This window comes from Sus scrofa, chromosome 4, assembly GCF_000003025.6.
Source record: "Sus scrofa isolate TJ Tabasco breed Duroc chromosome 4, Sscrofa11.1, whole genome shotgun sequence".
NCBI lineage: Eukaryota > Metazoa > Chordata > Mammalia > Artiodactyla > Suidae > Sus > Sus scrofa.
This window is the reverse complement of record NC_010446.5, coordinates 127,386,756-127,409,982: the sequence shown is the minus strand read 5'-3', so window position 1 is coordinate 127,409,982 and position 23,227 is coordinate 127,386,756. Positions and strand designations below refer to the sequence as shown.

The following is a 23,227-nucleotide window of genomic DNA, read 5'->3' as shown; positions in this document are numbered from 1 at the left end:
TTGGACCCAGGACCATTTATTTCCGAAGTCATCGTTTCTGCCTGTAACGGTGTTCAGTGATCCCTGGCCAGCCTTCCTACTCCTGCTTGGCACATACTGCCAGTATTTAACTCTAAGTCAGGATAATATTTTAAATGGGCCTCCACCATCGCTTTAGCATTAGAATTTCTTCAGCCCACACTCACCCTTCTCATTCCGCTGATTCTAATCTCCCTTTTAGTGTAACTCTCTTTTCAACTAAAGAGCAGGTTCCATTTTAGGAAAAGATTTGTTTTATTCAGACCTATGTTATATTGATATTTATTTGTGTATATATCCATATGGAAACTTAGAGGCTAGGGGTAGAATTAAAAAAAAAAGAAGAAATTTCATGGCCTTTTATTGTGTTCTAATCGGTATCCACAGAATACCTCACTCAACATTTGCGGCCTATATGATCTTCTAGAATACACAAAGAACACTTAGGAAGACATGTTTCTTACCTTCTGACTCTTTTTTCCTCACTAAACAATGGGGATAATAATTACCCATACCCGAAACCATAATTATGAGTCTTAAACTACATATGTATACTCTGGCCTAGAAAGCCACTGATAAATGAGAAACATTGTTATTATTGTTCAGTCAGCAAACATAGAGGTATTAAGTGAGGTGGTGGATAGCATGGGTTCTGGAAGAAGAGTTTTGGGGTTCAAACCTTACTCAGTACCTTGTGATTTTAACAAGTTGTGAAATCACTCTGCAATGTTGTGACAGACACACCTGTAATAAGACCAGGAGGGGACAATCTAGGTGAAGAACTTGTCACTCAGTCTGAAACAAGTGGGCCAAGAAGTGGCAGCTCTCCTCACTGTGATTTATTATTTCTTAAGCACTAAGTGCCCGTCCCGGGCTTAGGTGCTGAGAATTCCCACGTGTGTGAGCCATGGTCACTCCCCCGAGAACTCACATTCCTCACTTACTAAAACGAGTAAGTAACCAGCTGCCCTGCGAATGACTCCAACACGCTAGGCAATCGGACCCAGAAAAAAGTAAGTGTTCCTCGTCCCCATGCTTTTCAGACTGGCCCCACTCATGACATAAATAGGCTTATTTTAATTGATCCAGTGGACTTTCATTTTTACTGCAAGCAGTCTCAAAGATATCTTCCAATAGTACAGTTTAAAGATCCCAGTTGAGAAATGACTCCAGACATGCCCATTAACGTAGCTCCTGGTGGCTCCTTTGTGAGTAATTGCCGTGGACTCTGCTTTCAGTTTCATTTTGTGTCTATTTCTTTGCAGCTGTTGCCTGCTGGGTTTGATTTCCCATCATCAGGTTTCTGAAAAAAATCTGCATGCTTCCAGGACTCCAATGGAATAAAGTAAAGCCTAAACTGCCAGGGAGAGAGAAACGAGAAACCAGGGCAGCTCAGCTCAGAAGAAAAGGAAGAGGTTAAACACTATAACTTTCACATTGAAGTAGCTGTCTTTTTTTTTTTCTCACCCTGAAGGATCTCTGCTCCAGGTAAGATTAAGGCTGGGTGGGAAGAGGTTTACAAAATGCAGTAAATATTCTCTAAAATGAGCATCCCAAGACAGGCTGCAGCTGAGCCTGATCTGGCACAGGACTCTAGATGACATGCTAACGTAATCAGGCAGCAGAAGGTCTTGGAAGTGCCCGCTGCTGCAGCTCTGTGCCAGATAACGTTCCAGGAGAGGCAGAGTCTAAACCAAGAGCTTGGATTGTTGTAAGATTCTCTCTTTCTTGACACTTTTAAATATACATTTACCTTTGGTAAAAGGCACTTAATGAAGGTCAGACTCCGTTTCTTTATTGCAAACTGTTCTGATGCTAGGAAGTAGAACTCGGGGACTGTGAGAAGAGCTAACAACTTGTATTTTAGGAGCTTATAACATCCTTGTGTAGCCATTTTTTTCTGAGTCAGTCACTGATGGATTCCCACTTTATAAAAGCGTTATTTCTCATGTTATAAAATCAGACAGACCATCTGCTTTACCAACCGTCCCTGTGAGCCATTGTTTTAAAAGGCGATGGGTCCGGATCATAGAAATGAAAACCATTTGGCGGGGGTGGGGGTGGGAGTGATCATCCACTGAAGAAAGGGAAGCCAGTTAGGAGGCAAGATGCGCATCATAGTAGGTCTAAGCCCTCAGCCAGGGCAAATCGGAAGTCGTCAATGATAGTAGAAGAAAGCCTTGGTTTCTTTAGGATAAGAACAAAAACTGGCAGGCTGCAGTCTGCATTTGTTGGTATCTCAAAAAGCTAACAAATGTTTATCATGAACAGTTCAGGTTACAGAGATTGAGACATCGAAGTTCAAAAGATAACATTAAGGCATCACCAAGATTCTTTTTGCTTTTTTTTTTTTTTTTTTTTTTTTTTTTTTTTTAAGGGCCACACCTGTGGCATATGGAGGTTCCCAGGCTAGGAGTCTAACCCAAGCTGTAGCTACCGGTCTACACCACAGCCACAGCAAGGCCAGATCCTTAATCCACTGAGCAAGGCCAGGGATCGAACCAGCAACCTCATGGTTCCTAGTCAAATTTGTTTCTGCTGTGCCACGACGGGAACTCCACCTCTTTTTAACTTTACAAAATTATCAAAATCTTCAAATCATCAAGTTCTGGTTAAAGAGATCATGCCTAAAATCGTGTGAATAAATACTCTATACGGAGCAGAGTTCAGAGAGAAAAGAAGCTTTGATTATTTAAAATAATGTTTCATAATAGTGGCTTCATTACTTGAGATAATTAAAAGCAACATGTGAGGTGATATATGTAGAGATAATGAAGAATCAGTCTTAGAACAAGGAGGTCCCAATCTGGTGATATAATTGAGTCGAAAATATACAGAGTGTTAACCGAAATTTCAGAAACTGCGACCTGATTGAAATAAAGAGATCTTTGAGATCTGTTAGGACTGTGGCCTGGGAGACACAGATTCAAGGAGCACCTAGGTTGTGTTCATGACAAAATTGAAGAAGTCTGTATAGGTCAAAACCGTGAGACCACAGCTAGTTGCAGAGCTTGTTTGTTAAGAATTATAAATGAAGTAGGCAAAAAGCCGGGGCCCTTGTTAAGCAACAGAATTGGTTGGAAGACGAAGGAACGGTGGGTGATGGAGGAGGATCTCAGAAGGATGATGACCAAAGGCAAGGAAGGATCCCGAAGTGCACTGTGGATCAGAAAAGAGCCTCCTGGGAAGACCGGTGACGGGGGAAAGCCATGTATAGACTGGTTGGCTACACTCCCGTTTCCGTCAGTGTTCTGTGTTGACCTAAGATGTTAACATCAGAGGAAGCCGGGAGGTGGTAGGAGGAAGCCCTCCAACACCCGTGCGACTTGTGTAAGGCCCAGCTCCTTCACAATAGAGTCATTTTGAAAGAGAACCAGTGGACTGCCCTAAAGGGCAGATTTAAAGAGGCCATGGGACACTTTCGCATTTTATTTTATTTTTTATTACAGTTGATCTACATTGTTCTGTCCCTTCCTGCAGAGGGACCCGGCCAGACTCCCACACCCATTCCCTTTCTCACATTATCCTCCCTCGTGCTCCGTCACAAGTGATAGGATAGAGTTCTCTGTGCTGTGCAGCAGGATCACTGTCTATCCATTCTACGTGTAACAGGTTGCATCTGTAACCCCAGCCTCCCTTTCCATCCCACTCCCTCCCCCTCGGCAACCACGAGTCGGCTGTCCATGTCTGTGAGTCTGTTTCTGTTATGGGGGTAGGTTCGTCTGTGCCAGATTTTAGATTCCACATGGGATCGATCTTTCCCTTTCTGACTATTTCACTTAGTGTGAGAATCTCTAGTTCTATCCATGTTGCTGCAAATGGCATTATTTCGTTCTTCTTTTTTTTTGGGGGGGGTATTTTTAGGGCCACACCTGCAGCATATGGAGGTTCCCAGGCTAGGGGTCAAGTCAGAGCCGTAGTTTCTGGCCTACACCACAGCCATAGCAAAGCAGACTCTGAGCCATGTCTGCGACCTACACCACAGCTCACAGTAATGCCAGATACTTAACCCACTAAGCACAGCCAGGGATTGAACCCCTGTCCTCATGGGTACTAGTCAGGTTTGTTTCCACTGAGCCATGACAGGAACTCCTATTTTTTCTTTTTTATGGCTGAGTAGTATTCCATTGTGTATATATACACCACATCTTTTTTTTTTTGCTTTTTTAGGGCTGCATTTTCGGCGTATGGAGGTTCCCAGGCTAGGGGTCGAATTGGAGCTACAGCTGCTGGCCTATGCCACAGCCACAGCAACGCCAGATCCGAGCAGCATCTGTGACCTATACCGCAGCTCACAGCAACACCAGATCATTAACCCACTGAGTGAGGCCAGGGGTTGAACCCCCATCCTCATTCATTTCCATTGCATCACAACGGGAACTCCTATACCAAATCTTCTTAATCCATTCATCTGTCAGTGGACATTTAGGTTATTTCCATGTCTTGGTAATTGTGAATAGTGCTGCAGTGAACATGTGGGTGCATGTGTCTTTTTCCAGGAAAGTTTTGTCCAGATGTATGCCCAAGAGTGGGATTGCTGGGTCATAGGGTAGTTCTATGTATAGTTTTCTAAGGTACCTCCATACTGGTTTCCATAGTGGTTGTACCAGTTGACATTCCCACCAACAGTGCAGGAGGGTTCCCTTTTCTCCACACCCCCTCCAACTTTTGTTATTTGTGGGCTTAATGATGGCCATTCTGACTGGTGTGAGATGGTACGTCATTGTTGTTTTGATTTGCATTTCTCTAATAATCAGTGATGTTGGGCATTTTTTCATGTGCTTGTTGTCCATCTGTATGTCTTCTTCAGAGAAATGTCTGTTTAGGACTTCTGCCCATTTTTCAATTGTGTTGTTTGTTTTTTTGCCTTTGACTTGTATGTGTTGTTTGCATATTTTGGAGATTAAGCCCTTGTTGGTTGTATCATTTGCAACTATTTTTTCCCATACTGTGTGGTTTTTTGTTTTTTTTTTTCATTTTTAAAAATTATTTCCTTTGCTGTGCAAAAGCTTGTCAGTTTGATTAGGTCCCATGGGTTTATTTTGCTTTTATTTCTATTGCCTTGGGCCACTGACCTAAGAAAACATTTGTACAGTTGATGTCAGAGAATGTTTTACCTATATTTTTATCTAGGAGTTTTATGATACCTTGTCTTATGTTTAAGTCTTTAAGCCATTTTGAGTTTATTTTTGTGCATGGTGTGAGGGTGTGTTCTAGTTTTGTTGATTTACATGCAGCTGCCCAGTTTTCCCAGCACCACTTACTGAAGAGACTGTCTTGTTCCCATTTTATATCCTTGCCTCCTTTGTCGAAGGTGAATCGACCATAGGTGTCTGGGTTTATTTCTGGGTTCTCTATTCTGTTGCATTGGTCTGTGTGTCTGTTTTGGTATCAGCACCACACTGTCTTGATTACTGTAGCTTTTAATATTGTCTGAAGTCTGGGAGAGTTATGCCTCCTGCTTAGTCCCCCCCCCCCCCAGGATTGCTTTGGCAATTCTGGGTCTTTTGTGGTTCCATATAAATTTTTGGATTGTTTGTTTTAGTTTTGCAAAAAATGTCATAGGTAATTTGATAGGATAACATTAAATCTGCAGGTTGCTCTGGGGCGTATGGCCAGTTTAACAATATTAATTCTTCCAATCAGGAAAAATGGGATATCTTTCCACTCCTTTGAATCTTCTTTAATTTCCGTAATTAATGTTTTATAGTTCTCAGAAGATAAGTCTTTAACCTTTTGGTCAGCTTTACTCCTATGCATTTAATTTTGGGGGATGTGATTTTTTTTTTTTAATTTTCCCACTGTACAGCAAGGGGGGGATGTGATTTTAAAAGTTATTTTTAATGTTACTTTTCTAATATATTATTGTTAGTATATAGAAATGCAACTGATTTCTGAAAATTAATCTTGTATCCTGCTACTTTGCTGAATTTGTTGATCAGTTCAAGTAGTTTTTGTGTGCAGTTCTTAGGGTTTTCTATGTATAGTATCATGTCATATGCATAGAGTGACAATTTTACCTATTCCTTTCGATTTGGATATCTTTCTTTTTTTCTTCCTTTCTTCCTCCCTTCCTTCTTCTCTTTCTCTCTTTCTTCTTTCTTTCCTTCCTTCTTTCATCTGATTGCTGTGGCCAGGACTTCCAATACTATGTTGAACAAAAATCGGCATACAAGAGTGGGCATCCTTGTATTGTTCCAGATTTTACTGGAAAGGCTTTCAGCTTTTCTCCATTGAGTATTGTATTTGGTATGAGTTTGTCATAACTTGCTTTTATTATGTTGAGATATGTTCCCTCTATACCCACTTTGGTAAGAGTTTTTATTATGAATGGATGTTGAATTTGTCAAATGCTTTTTCTGCATCTATTGAGATGATCATGTGGTTTTTCACATTTCTCTTGTTAATTTGGTGTATTATATTGATTAATTTGTATATGTTAAATCATTCTTGTGGACTTGGGATGAATGAATCCCACTTGGTCATGGTGTATACTGTTTTTCATGTGTTGTTGGATTTCTGTTGGCTAAAATTTTGCTGAGAATTTTTGCATCTATAGTCATCAAAGGTATTGGCCTATAGTTTTCTTCTTTGGTAGTATCTTTGTCTGGTTTTGGTATTAGGGTGATTGTGGCTTATAGAATTTCTTTGGGAGTACTCATTCTTCTTTAATCTTTTGGAAAGGTTTAATAAGGATGGGTATAATTTCTTCTTTGTATGTTTGGTAGAATTCGACTGTGAACCATCCGGTCCTAGATTTTTGTTTGTAGGGAGTTTTTTTTTTTTTTTTTTTTTTAAACTACATATTCAATTTCGGTTGTAGTGATCAATCTATTGAAATTATATATTTCTTCTTGATCCACCTTTGGTGGGCTGAATGTTTCTAGAAAGTTGTCCAATTCTTCAAGGTTGTCAAATTTGTTGGCATATAATTATTCATCATATTCTCTTATTTATTTTTTTGTATTTCTGCAGTATCAGTCGCAGTATTAGAAAAAGATTTTTCCCTTTTCACTGCTTACTTTGTTTATTTCTGTCCTTTCTCTTTTCTTCTTGGTTAGCCTGGCCACAGGTTTGTCAATTTTGTTTATCCTTTCAAAGAACTAGCTCTTGGTTTTACTGATTTTTTTCTATTGCTTTTTAAAAATCTCGATTTTTAAAATTTCCTCTCCAATCATTATGATTTCCTTCCTTCTACTGACTTTAGATTTTGCTTGTTCTTTTTCTGATTCTAATTTTAGGTGGTAGATTAGGTTGTTGCTTTGAAATTTTTCTTCTTTTTTGAGAAAGGCCTCTATTTCTATGAACTTCCCTTGCCTGATTGCCAAGCTGTTGGCAGTGGCAGCAACCCATGGGGAGGTGGTTGGGGGGAGCATCTGACCGCACCTGGTTGTAGGGCCTTTGGCAGTGGCAGTGACCCCCAGGGAGGTGGAGGTGGCCTCCAGTCACGAGGTCCTTGGCAGAGGCAAAAGTAGGTCTTATTTGTTCTCAGGGAGGTGGCGGCAAAGGGCGGTGCCTGTTTGCAGGACTCTGGGAGCTGCGGCAGTGGCAGACCACAGGGCCCTCAGCAGCAGCAATGGCTGGGTGCAGGTGTTCCCAGGGGGGTGGCTCCCAGTCACAGGGCCCTCCACAGCAGCGTCAGTCCTTCGTGGGTGGGGGCAGCTGTGAGTGCTGGGCTGTACCCACCTCTGGAGTCTGAAATGGCTGCGGTGGCTTTGCATCCACCCCTTACCCAGGCGAGAGATACCGTGTCCCCTGAGACGCCACGCACACAAAGGAAGAAGTTCTTATGGCAGTCCCCCCGCCCCCAGGCCCCACACTCCCCAGTAATGGCACCTTGCTCTTCTGGCAGGCTCAGTCCTCCGACCAGGTCCCCTTGGCTGTGGCACACCACTCTTCAGTCCCCTCAGGTTGTTTCCACACAGCCAACCCTTGTCCCTTCCCTGGGATTGACCTCCAAAGCTTGAGCCTCGGCGCCCAGCCCCTAACCCGGGGTCTCAGGCTGGGGTGCACCAGACAGTGGTACAGATTGTCTGTCGGCCTCTCTCTCTGCTTCGCCCTCCTCGGTTTGGCTGCTGTGCATTTCTCCAAGGATCCGAGGCTCCCCGCTTCATCCTGGAGCACTCCCTGCCACTCAGCGTGCCTCCCAGTGCACAGATTCTGTCACAGCTTCCTCCCAGGAGTGCTGGTCACAATTTTATTGCTTTTTCTTTCTTTCTATTTTGTTCCTTTTGTCCTACACATGTATATGGAGGTTTGATTGCCTCTTTTTGAAGTCTGAGGTATCGTGCCAGTGTTCAGTAGATTTTCTGTGAGAATAGTTTTATATGTGGTTTTTCTTTTCCTTTTTTAACGTATTTGTGGCAGAAGGGGAATGCCATGTCCTGTTCCTCTGCTGTCTTGACTTCAGTCTCTCTGCCATGGGACATTTTCAGATATAGAAGGAACAAAGTTCAAGGATGCACAAACAAATTTTAGTCCTATTTTGAAGTTCTGGCTAGCTAACTGACTAGACATGGCTTTCCATCCACTCTCTTCCCTTGCAGATCGGGTGACACCCTGGAGATGGCTACAGAGATCCTCATGGCAGGCCCGGAGTGCCTCATTGAGAACATCAATGGGCGTCTCATGGTTAATGTGGAAACTGCAAAGATCCTGTCTGCCATCACGCAGCCTGTGGTGGTGGTGGTTATCGTGGGCCCCTACCGCACAGGCAAATCCTACCTGATGAACAAGCTGGCTGGGAAGAACAAGGGTGAGGAACACGCAAAAAGCCCAGCCTAACCCCTGCTGTCCACCCACACTCCCAGCATGCAGGACAGTGAGGACAGAGAAAGTTAAAGACAGGGACATAGTGAAAGCTGAATTTCAGTCCAGTGATGGGCTGCTTACACGTACTCTATTCTGGAGGATAAGAGTCAGGGCTTTCTGTCCACTTTTCCTGAATTCCTCTATAAAGTGCAATTTTTTGGGAAGAATTAAGGCAGTAATAAAATTATAAACGATAAAACATTTACTGAAATGTTTTTGGTTAACATCAAGCTCACACTGATCTTTAAGGTGAAATAAATTTTTCTGTTTGTATTGAGTGTTCTAATTCCCCTCTCTTTCTGGGTGTCATTAAGATCAACACTGACTATCTTTTCGTTTATCTCTTTTAACCTTGATAATACACAGTTAAGTATTATCTCAATTTCCTGATACATCTCCTGTTAAAACCCCCCTCTCATAATGTCTTGTTCCCCCGCAGGCTTCTCTCTGGGCTCCACGGTGCAGTCTCACACGAAGGGCATCTGGATGTGGTGTGTGCCTCACCCCAGGAATCCAGACCACACCCTGGTTCTCTTGACACCGAGGGCCTGGGGGATGTAGAGAAGGTAAAAATACGTCTTTTAAATCCTACCTACATCAGAGCAGGAGCCTTTCTAGCACGGTCCCTCCTTCCCAAAATTTGGCGTATGCTTCAAATGTATCCTACTAATGTATTATTCTTTTCCTTTATTTTACGTACTTGGTGGTGGTCCAGTTTGACCCTGGATCCAATGTGAAGCAAACCAGAGCAAGCCCCAAGTGGGAAAAGTCAACCCAAAGTATGAGAATAACAGGCTAATTTAAGAATTGTTGACTAGCCCGGCCACATGGAAGCATGGAGAGTGGTCAGGAAAGCCCATTGATAGGCTTACAAGCCGTGAAGGCTAATAAGTTTTTTTTTGTCATTTTCCTTTAAAATCATAGGAAAATGCTTTGATGAGACAGCCGAAGGTGCCTCTAAACCTGACTAGACAGTCGACACACACGTCTGACGTTTCACACTGGGAACCGAAAGAGGGTGGGAATGGGGTGGTCCACAGCTGGGCTACGGAGGAGAAGCCAAGGATAAGATCTGACGACAAGAGCTTCGCTCATCACGGAGCTGCACCGTTGCTCTTCCAGAAAACGCTTGTCAAAGGGGACTAGTTTAACTACTGTCTGAAGGGTTCCTCCCCATGACATCTGATGGGAACAGAACAGGATCACATTCCCAGGTCAGGAGATGTGAATGAATTCTACCCGCCACTACCATCAAGGGTGCATTTGCTCTACACTCTCATATGCAGTTAGAGCCAATGCCTTATTTAAATCTCAACACCATGAGTTTAAGGTTTACAAATTCACGTGTGGATGGGGAAAATTTTGCACAGGGGTTGAGTTTCCAGAGTTAACTAGAGGCAGCTGGGTTCAGGCTCTGTCACCTGCATCGGAATCCTGTGCTCGCAGTCACTCTTCTTGTGGCTTCTACAATGACTTCCAGGGAGACAACCAGAATGACTCCTGGCTCTTTGCCCTGGCAGTTCTCCTGAGCAGCACCCTTATATACAACAGTGTGGGGACCATCAACCAGCAGGCCATGGACCAACTGCAGTATCCTTTTTGCGGTCTAGACAACAGGAAGTCTAGCAAAGAGCAGCTGCGCTTTGTCACCAGTTGCAGGTGTGGGCAACTGAGGAGAATGCATTCACTAAGGAGTCCCCTCCCCCATGAAGCCAGTGATGCTCCACATCCCAGTTTACCTCTGTCACCACCAGAGGCCCAAGAATTTCTGCTCCCGCCTGACCCTAGACACTCAGCTGCACAAGGCTCGCTAAGCCCCCTGTCTGACTTAATGATCTCAGGAGCTTCCCGTGTGGAGTCTGAACCGGATCTTAGTTCCCAGAGGGCAGGGAGAGACCTAAGCAGAAGGCAGATCGCTTCAGAAGGCAGGAGGCAGGCTGAATAAATGAGAGCGTTGACTTAGGAGTCTTGTCTTGGGTGGCTGGAGAACACATAGATTTCTGGACCCACGCACTCGATTTTAGAATTTCTACAGAGACTTCCACTGGGCTCAGCCAGTGCACAGTCCAGATGGTCTCAGGACCACATCCCTGTCCCCGGCTGTCCTGGGGCAGCTTCGGGCATGGGAAGCACTCCTTCACCATCCCAGTACATTTCCACAGCACTCCCACTCATGTTCACTGCCAAACCTCAGGATTCATCTTGGATGATTCCGTTACCTCCTACAAACCACTGGTCAGGCGTTCTGTCGCCTCCGCTGTCATAGGTATTTTCCCAGGCTGAAGTGGGCTCACCACTTCCTCAGTGTTAACTTCGGTCTAAGCTCCATCTCCTCTCTTCCTGGTCACCTCCTTACCTGCCTAACTCTGCTCTTCGCTCACAGGCTGCCTCTCGCAGATACAACACCAGCCAGAATGACCTTTTATTTTTTATTTTTTAATAATGATTTTTATTTTTTTCCATTATAGCTAGTTTACAGAATTCTGTCAATTTTCTACTGTACAGCAAGGTGACCCAGTTACACATACATGTATACATTCTTTTTTCTCACATGATCCTGCTCCATCATAAGGGACTAGATATAGTTCCCAGTGCTACCCAGCAAGATCTCATTGCTTATCCATTCCAAAGGCAATAGTTTGCATGTATTAACCCCAAATTTCCAATCCATCCCACTCCTTCCCTCTCCCACTTAGGAACCACAAGTCTGTTCTCCATGTCCATGATTTTCTTTTCTGTGGAAAGGTTCATGTGTGCCGTATATTAGATTCCAGATGTAAGTGAAATCATATGATATTTGTCTTTCTCTTTCTGACTTACTTCACTCAGTATGAGAGTCTCCGGTTCTATCCATGTTGCTGCAGATGGCATTATTTTTGTTCTTTTTTATGACTGAGTAGTATTTCATTGTGTATATATACCACATCTTCTTAATCCATTCATCTGTCAGTGGACATTTAGGTTGATTCCATGTCTTGGCTATTGTGAATAGTGCTGCAATGAACATGTGGGTGCATGTGTCTTTTTCTAGGAAAGTTTTGTCTGGATATATGCCCAGGAGTGGGACTGCTGCATCATATGGTAGTTCTATGTATAGATTTCTAAGGTACCTCCATACTGTTCTCCATAGTGGCTGTACCAGCTTACATTCCCACCAACAGTGCAGGAGGGTTCCCTTTTCTCCATACCCCCTTCAGCATTTGTTATTTGTGGACTTATGAATGATGGCCATTCTGACTGGTGTGAGATGGTACCTCATTGTCGTTTTGATTTGCATTTCTCTAATAATCAGTGATGTTGAGCATTTTTTCATGTACTTGTTAGCCATCTGTGTATCTTCCTTGGAGAAATGTCTATTCAGGTCTTTTGCCCATTTTTCAATTGGGTTGTTTGCTTTTTTGCTGTTGAGTTGTGTAAATTGTGTATATATTTTAGAGATTAAGCCCTAGTTGGTTGCATCATTTGAAACTATTTTCTCCCATTCTGTAAGTTTTTTTTGTTTTTTTTTTTTTAATGATTTCCCTTGCTGTGCAAAAGCTTGTCATTTTGATTAGGTCCCATTGGTTTATTTTTGCTTTGATTTCTGATGCTTTGGGAGACCGACCTGAGAAATATTTGTAAGGTTGATGTCAGAGAATGTTTTGACTATGTCTCTTCCAGGAGTTTGGTGGTGTTTTGTCTTACATTAAAGTCTCTAAGACATCTCGAGTTCATTTGTGTGCATGGTGTGAGAGTGTGTTGGAGGTTCATTGATTTACATGCTGCTGTCCAGGTTTCCCAGCAACAGTTGCTGAAAAGACTGTCTTGTTCCCATTTTATACTCTTGCCTCCTTTGTCAAAGATTAATTGACCTTTGGTGTCTGGGTTCAGAATGCTCTTTTAAAAATGCCAAGTCATAGCTCCTTTCAGCTCAGAGTTCCTCAATGGCCTCCATTAAATTTAAAGTAAAATTCCAACACTTTTTTGGCCAACAGAGTTTGCATGGGCCGGACTCTGTCCAGTAGGACAGTAAGACGCCTGCCCGGTCATGCCGGCCTCCCTGCTCCGCGGTAGACACACTCAGTGGTTTCCTACCTCAGGGTTCCCAGCAGCTATTTCCTCTGCCAGGGGTGTTCGTCCGAAGGATCAGTGCATGGCTGACTCCCACAGTTTACTCCAGGCTCTGCTCAGTCATCAGTGCTGAATGCATTTCCCCGAACCACCATGTAAAGCAGCACCAACCACCTGCACACACCATCGTTCTCTAATCTCTAGCTCGGGTTCAGTTTTCTTGAAGACAATTATTATCAAAATCTCAGATTTTGTTATATTTTTGTTCCCTTGTTTAGCATCTGTCTCCCTCACAAGAGAGTGGATAGTAATATTTTCTCAGTTATTACAATGGTGTTGGTCCCTGGGACAGCTCCTGGTTCACAGTAAGGGCTCAATACATGTTTGTGGAAAGGATGAATGAACTAATGAAGATAAATTATTTGAGGGCTACTCCTTTTCTACAGTTTTCCTATGTTAGCATCTCAGCTATGTGACAGAGCTGACAGATTGCATCAGGGCAAAATCCTCGCCTGGCACACATGAGGTCAAAGACTCAGCTGACTTTGTAAGCTTCTTTCCAGACTTTGTGTGGACCCTGAGAGATTTCTCCCTGGACCTACAAGCAAATGGGGAACCCATCACTCCTGACGAGTACCTGGAGAATTCACTGAAGCTGAAGCAAGGTTATTGGGACTAGTGCTTGGCTAACAAAAAGAGAAAATAATATCAGAATGAACATTCTATGTAGGTGCTGAAAATTGTAATTTTGTAACTTTTTTTATCCTACTTATTCTGTTAGAGGAAATGAAAATGTTTCTTTGATGAGTCAGTTGGATCTAATTTTTTAAAAAAATTTGTTTTTTTCAGGGCTGCACCCACAGCATATGGAAGTTCCCAGGCTAGGGGTCGAATTGGAGCTGAAGCCACCGGCCTACACCACAGCCACAGCGATGCGGGATCTGGGCCGTGTTGGTGACCTACACCACAGCTCACGGCAATGCTGGATCCTTAACCCACTGAGCAAGGCCAGGGATTGAACCCGTATCCTCATGGATCCTAGCCAGGTTCGTTAACTGCTGAGCCATGAAGGGAACTCCAGTTAGATCTAATTTTAGTTACCTCCACTTCTAGGAGAAATAAAGAAATTTTACTTCCCTACTCTTTAATTTCTTATCCATGATCAATTAATTTTTACCTCCTTGTAAAGTATTTGTGCATATTATGAAATTGAAGGGTCATCTATTCGAAGCACTCAGTCTGAACTTGTACAACTTCTAATGTTCATTCTTCCAGGTAATGATAAAAAAACTAAAAGCTTTAATGCACCTCGGTTATGTATTCGAAAGTTCTTCCCAGAAAAGAAGTGCTTCATCTTTGACCGCCCTGCTCAGAGGAAGTACCTTGTCCACCTGGAGCAGCTACCGGAAGAAGATGTGGATCCTGAATTCAGAGAACAAGTTGAAGAATTCTGCTCTTACATCCTCAGCCATTCCAAGGTCAAGACTCTCTCAGGAGGCATCACAGTCAATGGGCCTCGTGAGTGCCTCTCCCTCCCTGCTCCTCACCTGGCCTTTCTACTGCCCACCATAGACCATAGACGAGGGACGAACAAGGGTTCCTTCTGACTGTAAATAGAGTCTAATGATGACGGGGAAACACACCAAGGGTCGCATTGTGAATTGCACAGGGAACTAGAACTGGGTCTGGTGTTATCTAATCGTCACACGAGCAAGGTGAATAAAGAGAAATGCCTAGGATCCAGCTTGTGTGTAGTAAACCCCTCCCCCAACTGGCCAGCTCCCTATTTATGACACTTCCTCCCAGGAGAGCTGGGAAGATGGACCACCTCAGGGAAAGGCAAATCCTCCCTGTATGTGAGGCTTTTGTGCATCGATTCAGAACGATGTCAGGTGCCTAGCCACTGGCACATCACAGCATTTTAATTCTACCCTGGTTCCAGCACGATGGGAGCAAAAGGTGCTTGACTATTTAATCATGATAACAGCGGGAAGCACAATACATGAAATAAGAGGCTCCCATGAAAGAGGTCGCGGGAGGCAGGTGGGAGATAATTTGTGTTCGGAGACAGAGAATATTTGTCTCTGAAAGGGACACGTAAACTGAGACCCTAACAATGGTTAGCAGTTGACCAGAAGAAGAGTTGGAATAGCTCTGCAGACAGAGCCTTATCACCCGAGATGGCCTGAGACAGGAAAGATCTCTGGACCTCCAAGGTCGTAAAGGAACGTCAATGTGACCTGAGGCAGCGCAGAGGGAGGACGCGGGCTGGTGGGGCTGGGGGACGTATGCAGGGAGCCGTACCTGCAGGGACTGGTGCGTGATGTCAGGGGATTAGAGTTTGAGTCCAGCGCGAGGATCCTGAAGAATTAGGGGCAGAGAGGCGACATTACACAGTTCGTCCTGAGTGTTTTGTAGCCAACGTGTGGAGGGATTTACAGGAGGCGGTGACAGCATGGATGTTATTTGCCGTATCTCAATAATAAATGGGGATTAGGCTGGGCTGCATCTACGGCAATCAAGGTCGTCAGAATGGACAGAATCCGCACATGCTTCGAGAGTCAAATCCATGAGTTTTGATGATGGAGGGAAGACGGCTGTGTGGAAGGAATTCAAAGGAAGTGTCAAGGCCATCTCCAGGGTTCGGAGCCTAAACAAATGATTGAATAGCTGCCTGAATACCTGGAGGCGGAACAGCTTTTTGGAGTAGATGAGCTTGTTTAGAGTTGGGTTATTTAGTGCTGATACTCCCCTGATGTTTCCAAGAAGGAACATCATCCAGATATTTAAACACACAACTCTAAAGCTTAATAATCCAGTCAGTGCACGAAATTAAAATATCAATGGTCCTTAAATCTGTGGAAAGAGAGAGTCCAGCATTGAATCCCTAAAACTGCTAGTGCTGGGGTGACTGGCCACTCCAGTTTGCCCCCAGCTGGGATTTCCTGCTATGTGAGACTGTCATTGCTAATGTCAGCAAATCCCTGGAAAACCTGGATGAACTGGTCACACTACATGGAGCTTTGGTGAGAGAAGAGCTAGGCCGATCCCTTTATCTAGGCCAGACAGAGGACTCAACCTGCACCACACATACACTCAGGAACATGTGCAAATACTAAATTATCTCCTTTCCCTTTTTCAAGGGTTAGAAGTGAGGCAGGGAATGGAAAGAAGACAGATGAAAAGGAGATACAGGAAGGCCAACAAAAGATGAACATCTAATATCTCATCTCCCAAATATCCTTATTCTAATCCTTTCATTCCAACATCGTCTTCCTTCTGGGAGAGGAAGGAGGAGCAAAGAGAATCTTTAAACTTCTCTGAACCGAGAGATTAACAAAGTGTTTCATCACAATTATTTCTCAAAAAATCCTTAAAACCATTGTTTGTGCCACCTGAAAAGCATATAAAATACTCTAGCAGTTGGTTCAAAATAATAAAAATAGATTTGCAAGTCTAAATAGAACGTGCTTTGTTTGTCTCTTTCAACAACTGACAGTCATTGTTTTTAAAACTCCTTCTGCAGGTCTGGAGACGCTGGTGCTGACCTTTGTCAACACCATCAGCAGTGGGGACCTGCCCTGCATGGAGAATGCAGTCCTGGCCCTGGCTGAGATCGAGAACTCGGCCGCAGTGCAAAAGGCCATTGCCCACTATGAGCAGCAGATGGCCGAGAAGCTGCAGCTGCCCACGGAGACCCTGAAGGAGCTGCTGGACCTGCACAGGGCCAGTGAGAAGGAGGCCATTGACGTCTTCATGACCAAGTCTTTCAAGGATGTGGACCAAGTGTTCCAAAACAGATTAATGGTACGTTTGTATTCAGATCCATGACAGACAGAACCATCTGGGCCTTTCTTGATAAGAGTTATCTTCCCAGACCCAAAGTCAGCAGCAGTCAGTAATATGGACTCACTTGCAATCTTTGCAAAAAGAAGAGAATGCTCCTAGCCTTAGTCCTAGAAACTGAAGGACTGTGACTGAATAGATTTTTGCAAATATTCGCTTCTGTTAATTTCCCCACCTCTGGGTGCACTATTTTAAGCAAACTAGTAAATCGTGAAACTGTACTGGTATAAGATTATTTTAGTTTATTTTTTCTTTTCTTTTTGTCTTTTTGCCATGTCTTGGGCTGCTCCTGCGGCATATGGAGGTTCCCAGGCTAGGGGTCGAATCGCAGCTATAGCCACTGGCTTACACCACAGCCACAGCAACACCAGATCCGAGCTGCATCTGCGACCTACACCACAGCTCACGGCAACGCCAGATTGTTAACCCACTGAGCAAGGGCAGGGATCGAACCTGCAACCTCATGGTTCCCAGTCAGATTCGTTAACCACTGCGCCACCACGGGAACTCCTATTTTTTCTTTTAAATTTAGTCAAGACACAGGGCGTTCATGTCCCCGCTAGTGATCCAGGACGATTCACTCCTTTTCGGAAACCCTAAAAATGTCTTGTGCTTAATGTAAGACCCCAGTAAAACGTTCAGAAAGACAGGAAGGAGAAATCAGTCATAAGAAGGCTGTTTGAGGACACACGTCTGGGTCCTTCCAAGTGGAGGAAGGATTGTTGCTGACGAATAACCACTTGACAGTGACAGCCCTTCCGTGGCTGGCAGGGCCGGCGTTTACAGATCACACCTTCCCGCCCTCACAGGCTGTGGTGAAACCAAACAGCAAAGGAAGGCAGCAGACAGTGGGCATCCTTCTAGCCTGAAACAACTTGACATACAATTTCTCGTCAAGACTTTAATGTTGGCAAATGTGCCATGAGTCTTTTGCAACACAGAAACCCCTGGGGTACAGTCTCCATCCCCTTCATTAGTCTTACAGAGAAATGTTCAAAGGACTGCCACCTGAAAGAATGCATCTCTCCTCACTGGCGCTTTTTAAGAACGTACAGAGGAGTCCCTGGGCTTAATGCCTTGCAGCACTGCACATAATCCTGACGTGAAATCTCTGAGATAGACACACTTTCCCCTGGTTCAGCAGGAAGGACCCTCGTTTCAGGGAGGTGAGTGTCACAAAGTCACAAAGTGGTGGAACCAGGAACACCCTGCAGGCCTGCCTTGCTGGACATGAGTGCTCTAAGCTATTTCTGACATGGGAGACTTGAGAAGTTCCACGGAGGACCGTGTCTGTGCTTTGAGTGTCCTTCTCTGAAGCCGGAATAATACGGGAAAAAAGCTTCAGATAATGACACCCAGCAGCAGCACTGTTTGGGGGGCACTGTGGACTCTCCCAGCAGGTGAGGGCTTGGCCGTGGTTCTGTGCAACAGTGTCTGCAGCAGAAGCATTTCCCAGTCTTCGTTGCGTGGTTAGCATCCTCGTCACGGCTCAAATAGGATGTAATTTTTTTTTTTTTTTTACTTCACAGGAACAGTTAGAAGCAAAACTCGATGACTTTTGTGACCAGAACATGAAAGCCTCCTCAGATTACTGCATGACTTTACTTCAAGATATTTTTGGGCCTCTGTATGAAGATGTGAAGCAGGGAACATTCTCTAAACCAGGAGGTTTTCGTCTCTTTATTCGGAAGAGGCAGGAGCTAAAGAATAAGTACTATCAGGCCCCCAGAAAGGGGATACAGGTAAACCACCTCCTGTACCATTTCTGGGGACTTGCTGAGTGGGAGCAACCAAAGTGTGGCTGGTTCACGGTGCCTCTGCCTTTCACTCATCTCTTCTGTGAAGACATAGGAAAAATGGGAAGCAGGAGAGACTCCCATAGGACACCGTGCAGATTCCTCCTTGGAAGCGCAGATGAAGCTCCCAAAGGGATTGTAGGATTTATTCAATAATTTGGACATTGAGTCATCCATCAGTTATCTACTTGAGCCTATGTCTATGCCAGGTCTTATCACATGTCTTCAGTTAGGGCAATTTTTAAAAAAAGCCAATTCTTTCAAAGTATTCATCAGCAATAAACAAATTATAGATTCTAGACAAAAGTAATAACAATAGCAGTTCACACAGACAGCGCTTGTCCTGCTTCAGGAAATGAAAGGGCTTAACTCATTTAGTCCTCGCACGTCCAACCCTATGAAGGACATGTTATAGAAATTCCCATTTTATTAATAAGAAAATGAGATAATGTACAGGTAACATGTGGTGCAGATGGAATGGAAGCACCTGTAGCAGACTCTGTGCTGTTAGCTCTTCTTCTTTGCCAGTATCCTCTGGTTGTAGCAGTTAGAATAAGGTTTGGGTACATGTTATTTAAAAACCAAACAAAGTGAAACAAGAGTGCATTAAAAAGACAAAATTGCTTTCTCTCTTATATGAAAGAAGTCAGGCAGAGAGTCCAGGTTGCTAAGACAATTCCGCAATCATCCTGTTCCCAGCTCCTTCCTTGTTCTGCTCCATACTGCATACTGGGCACGTAGCTTCCATCTTCAAGGTCAGTAATGGTCTAAGATGCGTGCTGGGGTTTCACTCATTTCTTCCATGTTACTGCTGGAATAAACCCGATAAAGCAGAAGAGTAGAAGCTCTCTGGGTCGACTCTCTCTAACGTGATCTCCAAAAAGTACCACCCAGTGCCCTCTGTATAAGGGGTATTGGCTAGAAGGTCATCATCGGGTCACCGCAGCTGCCACGGAGGCGGCTGAGAATGTGCAGCGTCTTGTGATGAGCCCACAGTGGGCTCAGGTGGAGCAGGAGAGGTCTCTTGCGAAGGAAGAGGAGGAGAAAATGCTGGGGCGGCTCCAGAATCACGGTCACAGTGACCTAAGCCACGCGTCGGGGACAGACCCAGGAGAGGAGGGACGTGTGGCCCGTCTGATGCGCACGCGGAGAAGACCTCTCTGATGAGGCAGCTTCAGCAGACGCTTCAGAGAAGCCGGGAGGGGGTCCAGCCGACATCAGAAGCAGAAGATTTCAAGCAGCAGACAGGCCCAGGGGGCTGAAGTGGTTTATGTTTGAGCCGTGGCGGGAACTGTGGCCGGGCCAGTGAGAAAGGTGTTCAGAGGCCAGGGGTTAAACAAGGCAGTGCCCTGGAGACCCCGAAAGGAGCTTCAGTTTTACTGGAAAGAGTCGGAAAGTCAGCAGAGGGTTGCATGCATCCGAGCGAAGTGATCTTTCTCGAAGGAACATAAGAGCATGAGCTGCTCTGAGGAAAACAGCCTCTAGGGGCAGGCGAGTGGGAGGAAGCAGGGAGACCAGGTGTGAAGCCCATGCCGTGGTCCAGGGAGGAGGTGATGAGCTGTTGGACCAGGTGTTTGGGAGGCACAGGTGACGGGGACGGGCTCTGCTTGGTGTCAGGCTGCAGCCAGAGCAAAGGCCTTTAGCTGATGACGGTGTGTGGGATTTGTGGGAAGAAGAAAGACATGAAGGCAGCTCTGAGGCTTTGAACCCATCCAGTTAGAAGACCGGATTTACGAACTTAAATGACTGAAATTGGGGTGACTGGGAATGAAGCAATTTTATTATTTTTTATTTTTAATTTATTTTTGTGTGTGTGTGTGTGTGTGTCTTTTCTAGGGCTGCACCTGAGGCATATGGAGGTTCCCAGGCTAGGGGTCCAGTCGGAGCTGCAGCCGCCAGCCTATGCCACTGCCACAGCAATGTGGGATCCGAGCTGTATCTGCACAACCTACACCACAGCTCATGGCAACGCCAGATCCTTAACCCACTGGGCGAGGCCAGGGATCGAACCCGCAACCTCATGGTTCCTTGTCAGATTCATTAACCACTGAGCCATAACGGGAACTCCGAAGCAACTTTAAGGATGTATGCAGAGCTGGGTTTTAAACCAGTTTGGTTTGAAATGCACTTGAATTCTAAAATGAGTGATAAAATTAAGTCAAACTAACAGATGTATTGTTGGCTTTTACTTTACGCCTTAGCTCTAGTTCCTAATTTTGACTTTCTCTGCATCACTAGGCAGAGGAGACCCTGAAGACATATTTGGATTCCAGGGAGGGAATGGATGCTGCACTTCTCCAGACTGATCAGTCACTAACAGAAAAGGAAAAAGAGATTGAAGGTGAGAACAGCTGAAAACACTGGACAGTGGGAAAGCCCTTGAAATGTTAATGGTGGTCCCATCAGTCCGCTGGAATGTTGCTGTAGAGCAAAGAATAGCAAGTATAGTTCATGGTTTCAGGGGATGTTTGTTTCTTAACCGTAAGTATTGATCATAAGTATTTATGATCAGCTGTCTTCTGATTACTCAGTACAAAAAATCAGCATGAGAAGTTTTCTCTATGAAATAAGAATAAAACCAACAAACAAAAAAATGGAGTGAAATGCAAACAAAGCTGTAACAATTTAATCCTCCTCTTTCTCTGCCTATTTTTGCTTCTTCAGTGCAATGGATGAAATCTGAATCTTTAGAAGCTGCAAACAAAATTTCAGAGGAAATGCAAAAGAAGCATGAGCAGTTGATGCAGGAGAAAGAGAAGAGTTTTCATGAACATATGAAACAGCTGGCTGAGAAAATGGAAAAGGAGAGGGCTCAGTTACTGGCTGAGCAAGAGAGGGTTCTTACGCTTAAATTTCAGGTATTTAACTGTGTCACCTCCATTCTGTCACCTTCCATTGTGCTGAATCAAAAACACTGCTTAGAAGTTGGAGCCTTATGTCAGTGGAAGGACTCCTCTAGCCCCAACGCTACCAGGCATTTCCTTCTCTCACTGCTCCTTCCCCTGGTCCACTCTGTCGCTGAAGGAGGTCTACTGGCAGGGTAAAATCTCACGGACCCTTCATTATCACGTCACTAATGAGCCAGGGCTCTTCATTGCCAGGCTCTGCAGGGTGGCGTTGCCGATACTCGGTAATCCTGTCCTCCTGTTACGTCGGGTACATGATCGCGTGTCGCGTTTCCAGTAGGAAAGTGTAATTTCATGAGAGATGAGTAACTTCTCCGGGTCCTCCCTTGTGGAAAAATATCAGACCTGTTTTCCCCACATGCTGGAGTCGACCGTGACTTTGTTTCTGACGTACGTGGTATGACGCTATCTCTGGAGGCACCTGCATGAGCAGGAAGGCTTCGTGGCCATCGATGCATCAACCACGTAATTAAACACCCAGGCTGCCAGGACCTTCCTGTTCTCGAGGCCCTCCTCCCAGTCTGTGCTGGGTCAGGATGTCCACCCAGAAAGACAGTGTGGACCAGGGCAGGCTTGATCCCTGCAGCTTATTCTTATCATCTCTGCCACCAGATTGAGGAGATTTAGGAGCAGATGAAACATCTGTGATTCTGAATCATGCAGTAACCTTCCTACAGGAGTTCACCCATCATTCTTCTTTCCTTAGATATGTATTTGAGAGTCCACACTACATAGATCAGAGTTGAGGTGCAAAAAAGACAGATTTTCCAGAAAGACTGTGTTGTGTGTGGATGTAGGAGGGCCATGAAAATATTTCTGGGTCATTAATATTTTAGAAAGTATAACGGAAGAACATTACTGCCACTAAAGCAAACCCGGAAGAATTACTGACGGACAGAGGAAACTCAGGAAAGAAGGATCTAGTGGAAGTTAAGGGAGAAAAAGTTTTCAAAATGAGTCTCAGAAACTTAAGAGGGATTAGTGCAGCTACGGAAAGGGGAACTAATTTAACAAATGTGAGAAATACTTCAAATCGCCTGTGTTTTTCTCCATTTTCCTTTTTAGGAAAAAGAACGTCTTCTCGAACAGGGATTCAAGAAGGAGAGCCTGAAACTTCTTAAAGAGATGAAAGCTATCCAGTTAAGAAACAGTGAATCATTCCCGATGTGTAGCATTCTCTAAAAATCCAAGGAACAAAATCCCCTAACCAGCTTCCATCTGCTAAGAACAAGGTGAACAAGCAACTTCAAGATGCCAAACCATTGCCACTCAACTAAGCTTAAGACCTGTAAAGTCTGCAAGGATGAAATAAATAGTGAAGGCAACATGTTTCACATGCAGAGTGATTCGATTCATGGTCAATTACAGCATTAGTGATTAGGACGATCCCTAACTGGATCCTGTATTTGAAATGATGCATGATGACTCTAGAGAAACTTTTAATTGTATAATCGGGATGCATTTTACACCCAATTTGTGGATGTCAGTCGGGTTCTGTTTAGAGTAGGCTCCCCGCCAAGACACACACACACCCCACCCTTCTGATACCTTCAGACATACGCTCTTACTCAAGGGTTTACTTTGGTCCAGGGATGGAGTTGGAGTGTGGCGAACACAGGAAAAATCTTCTGGGCGTGACCAAAGCCATGCAGCACAGTTAAGCATCACTCCTGCCAAGTGGTCACTGGGTCACAGGATGTCTTCCAGGAAAGGAGACCTGGGACCATTCCCTCCAGGGTGCAGACGACGTGCAGTTAGTCCTCCAGGGGGTGCAGAATGCCTTGTCTGTGGGCACTGAGA

At 44.5% G+C, this 23,227-nt stretch overlaps 1 protein-coding gene across 1 annotated transcript; it reads left to right on the top strand.

Moving 5' to 3' along the window:
• Positions 1,254-22,761, top strand: GBP2 (guanylate binding protein 2, interferon-inducible). Its single transcript, NM_001128474.1, is given in 12 exon segments — positions 1,254-1,506; positions 8,565-8,773; positions 9,269-9,361; positions 9,364-9,395; positions 10,310-10,419; positions 13,348-13,544; positions 14,155-14,397; positions 16,406-16,686; positions 18,255-18,467; positions 20,760-20,862; positions 21,186-21,379; positions 22,493-22,761. Coding segments are annotated over 11 exon segments (1,773 nt in total). The 5' UTR covers positions 1,254-1,506; positions 8,565-8,583; the 3' UTR covers positions 22,610-22,761.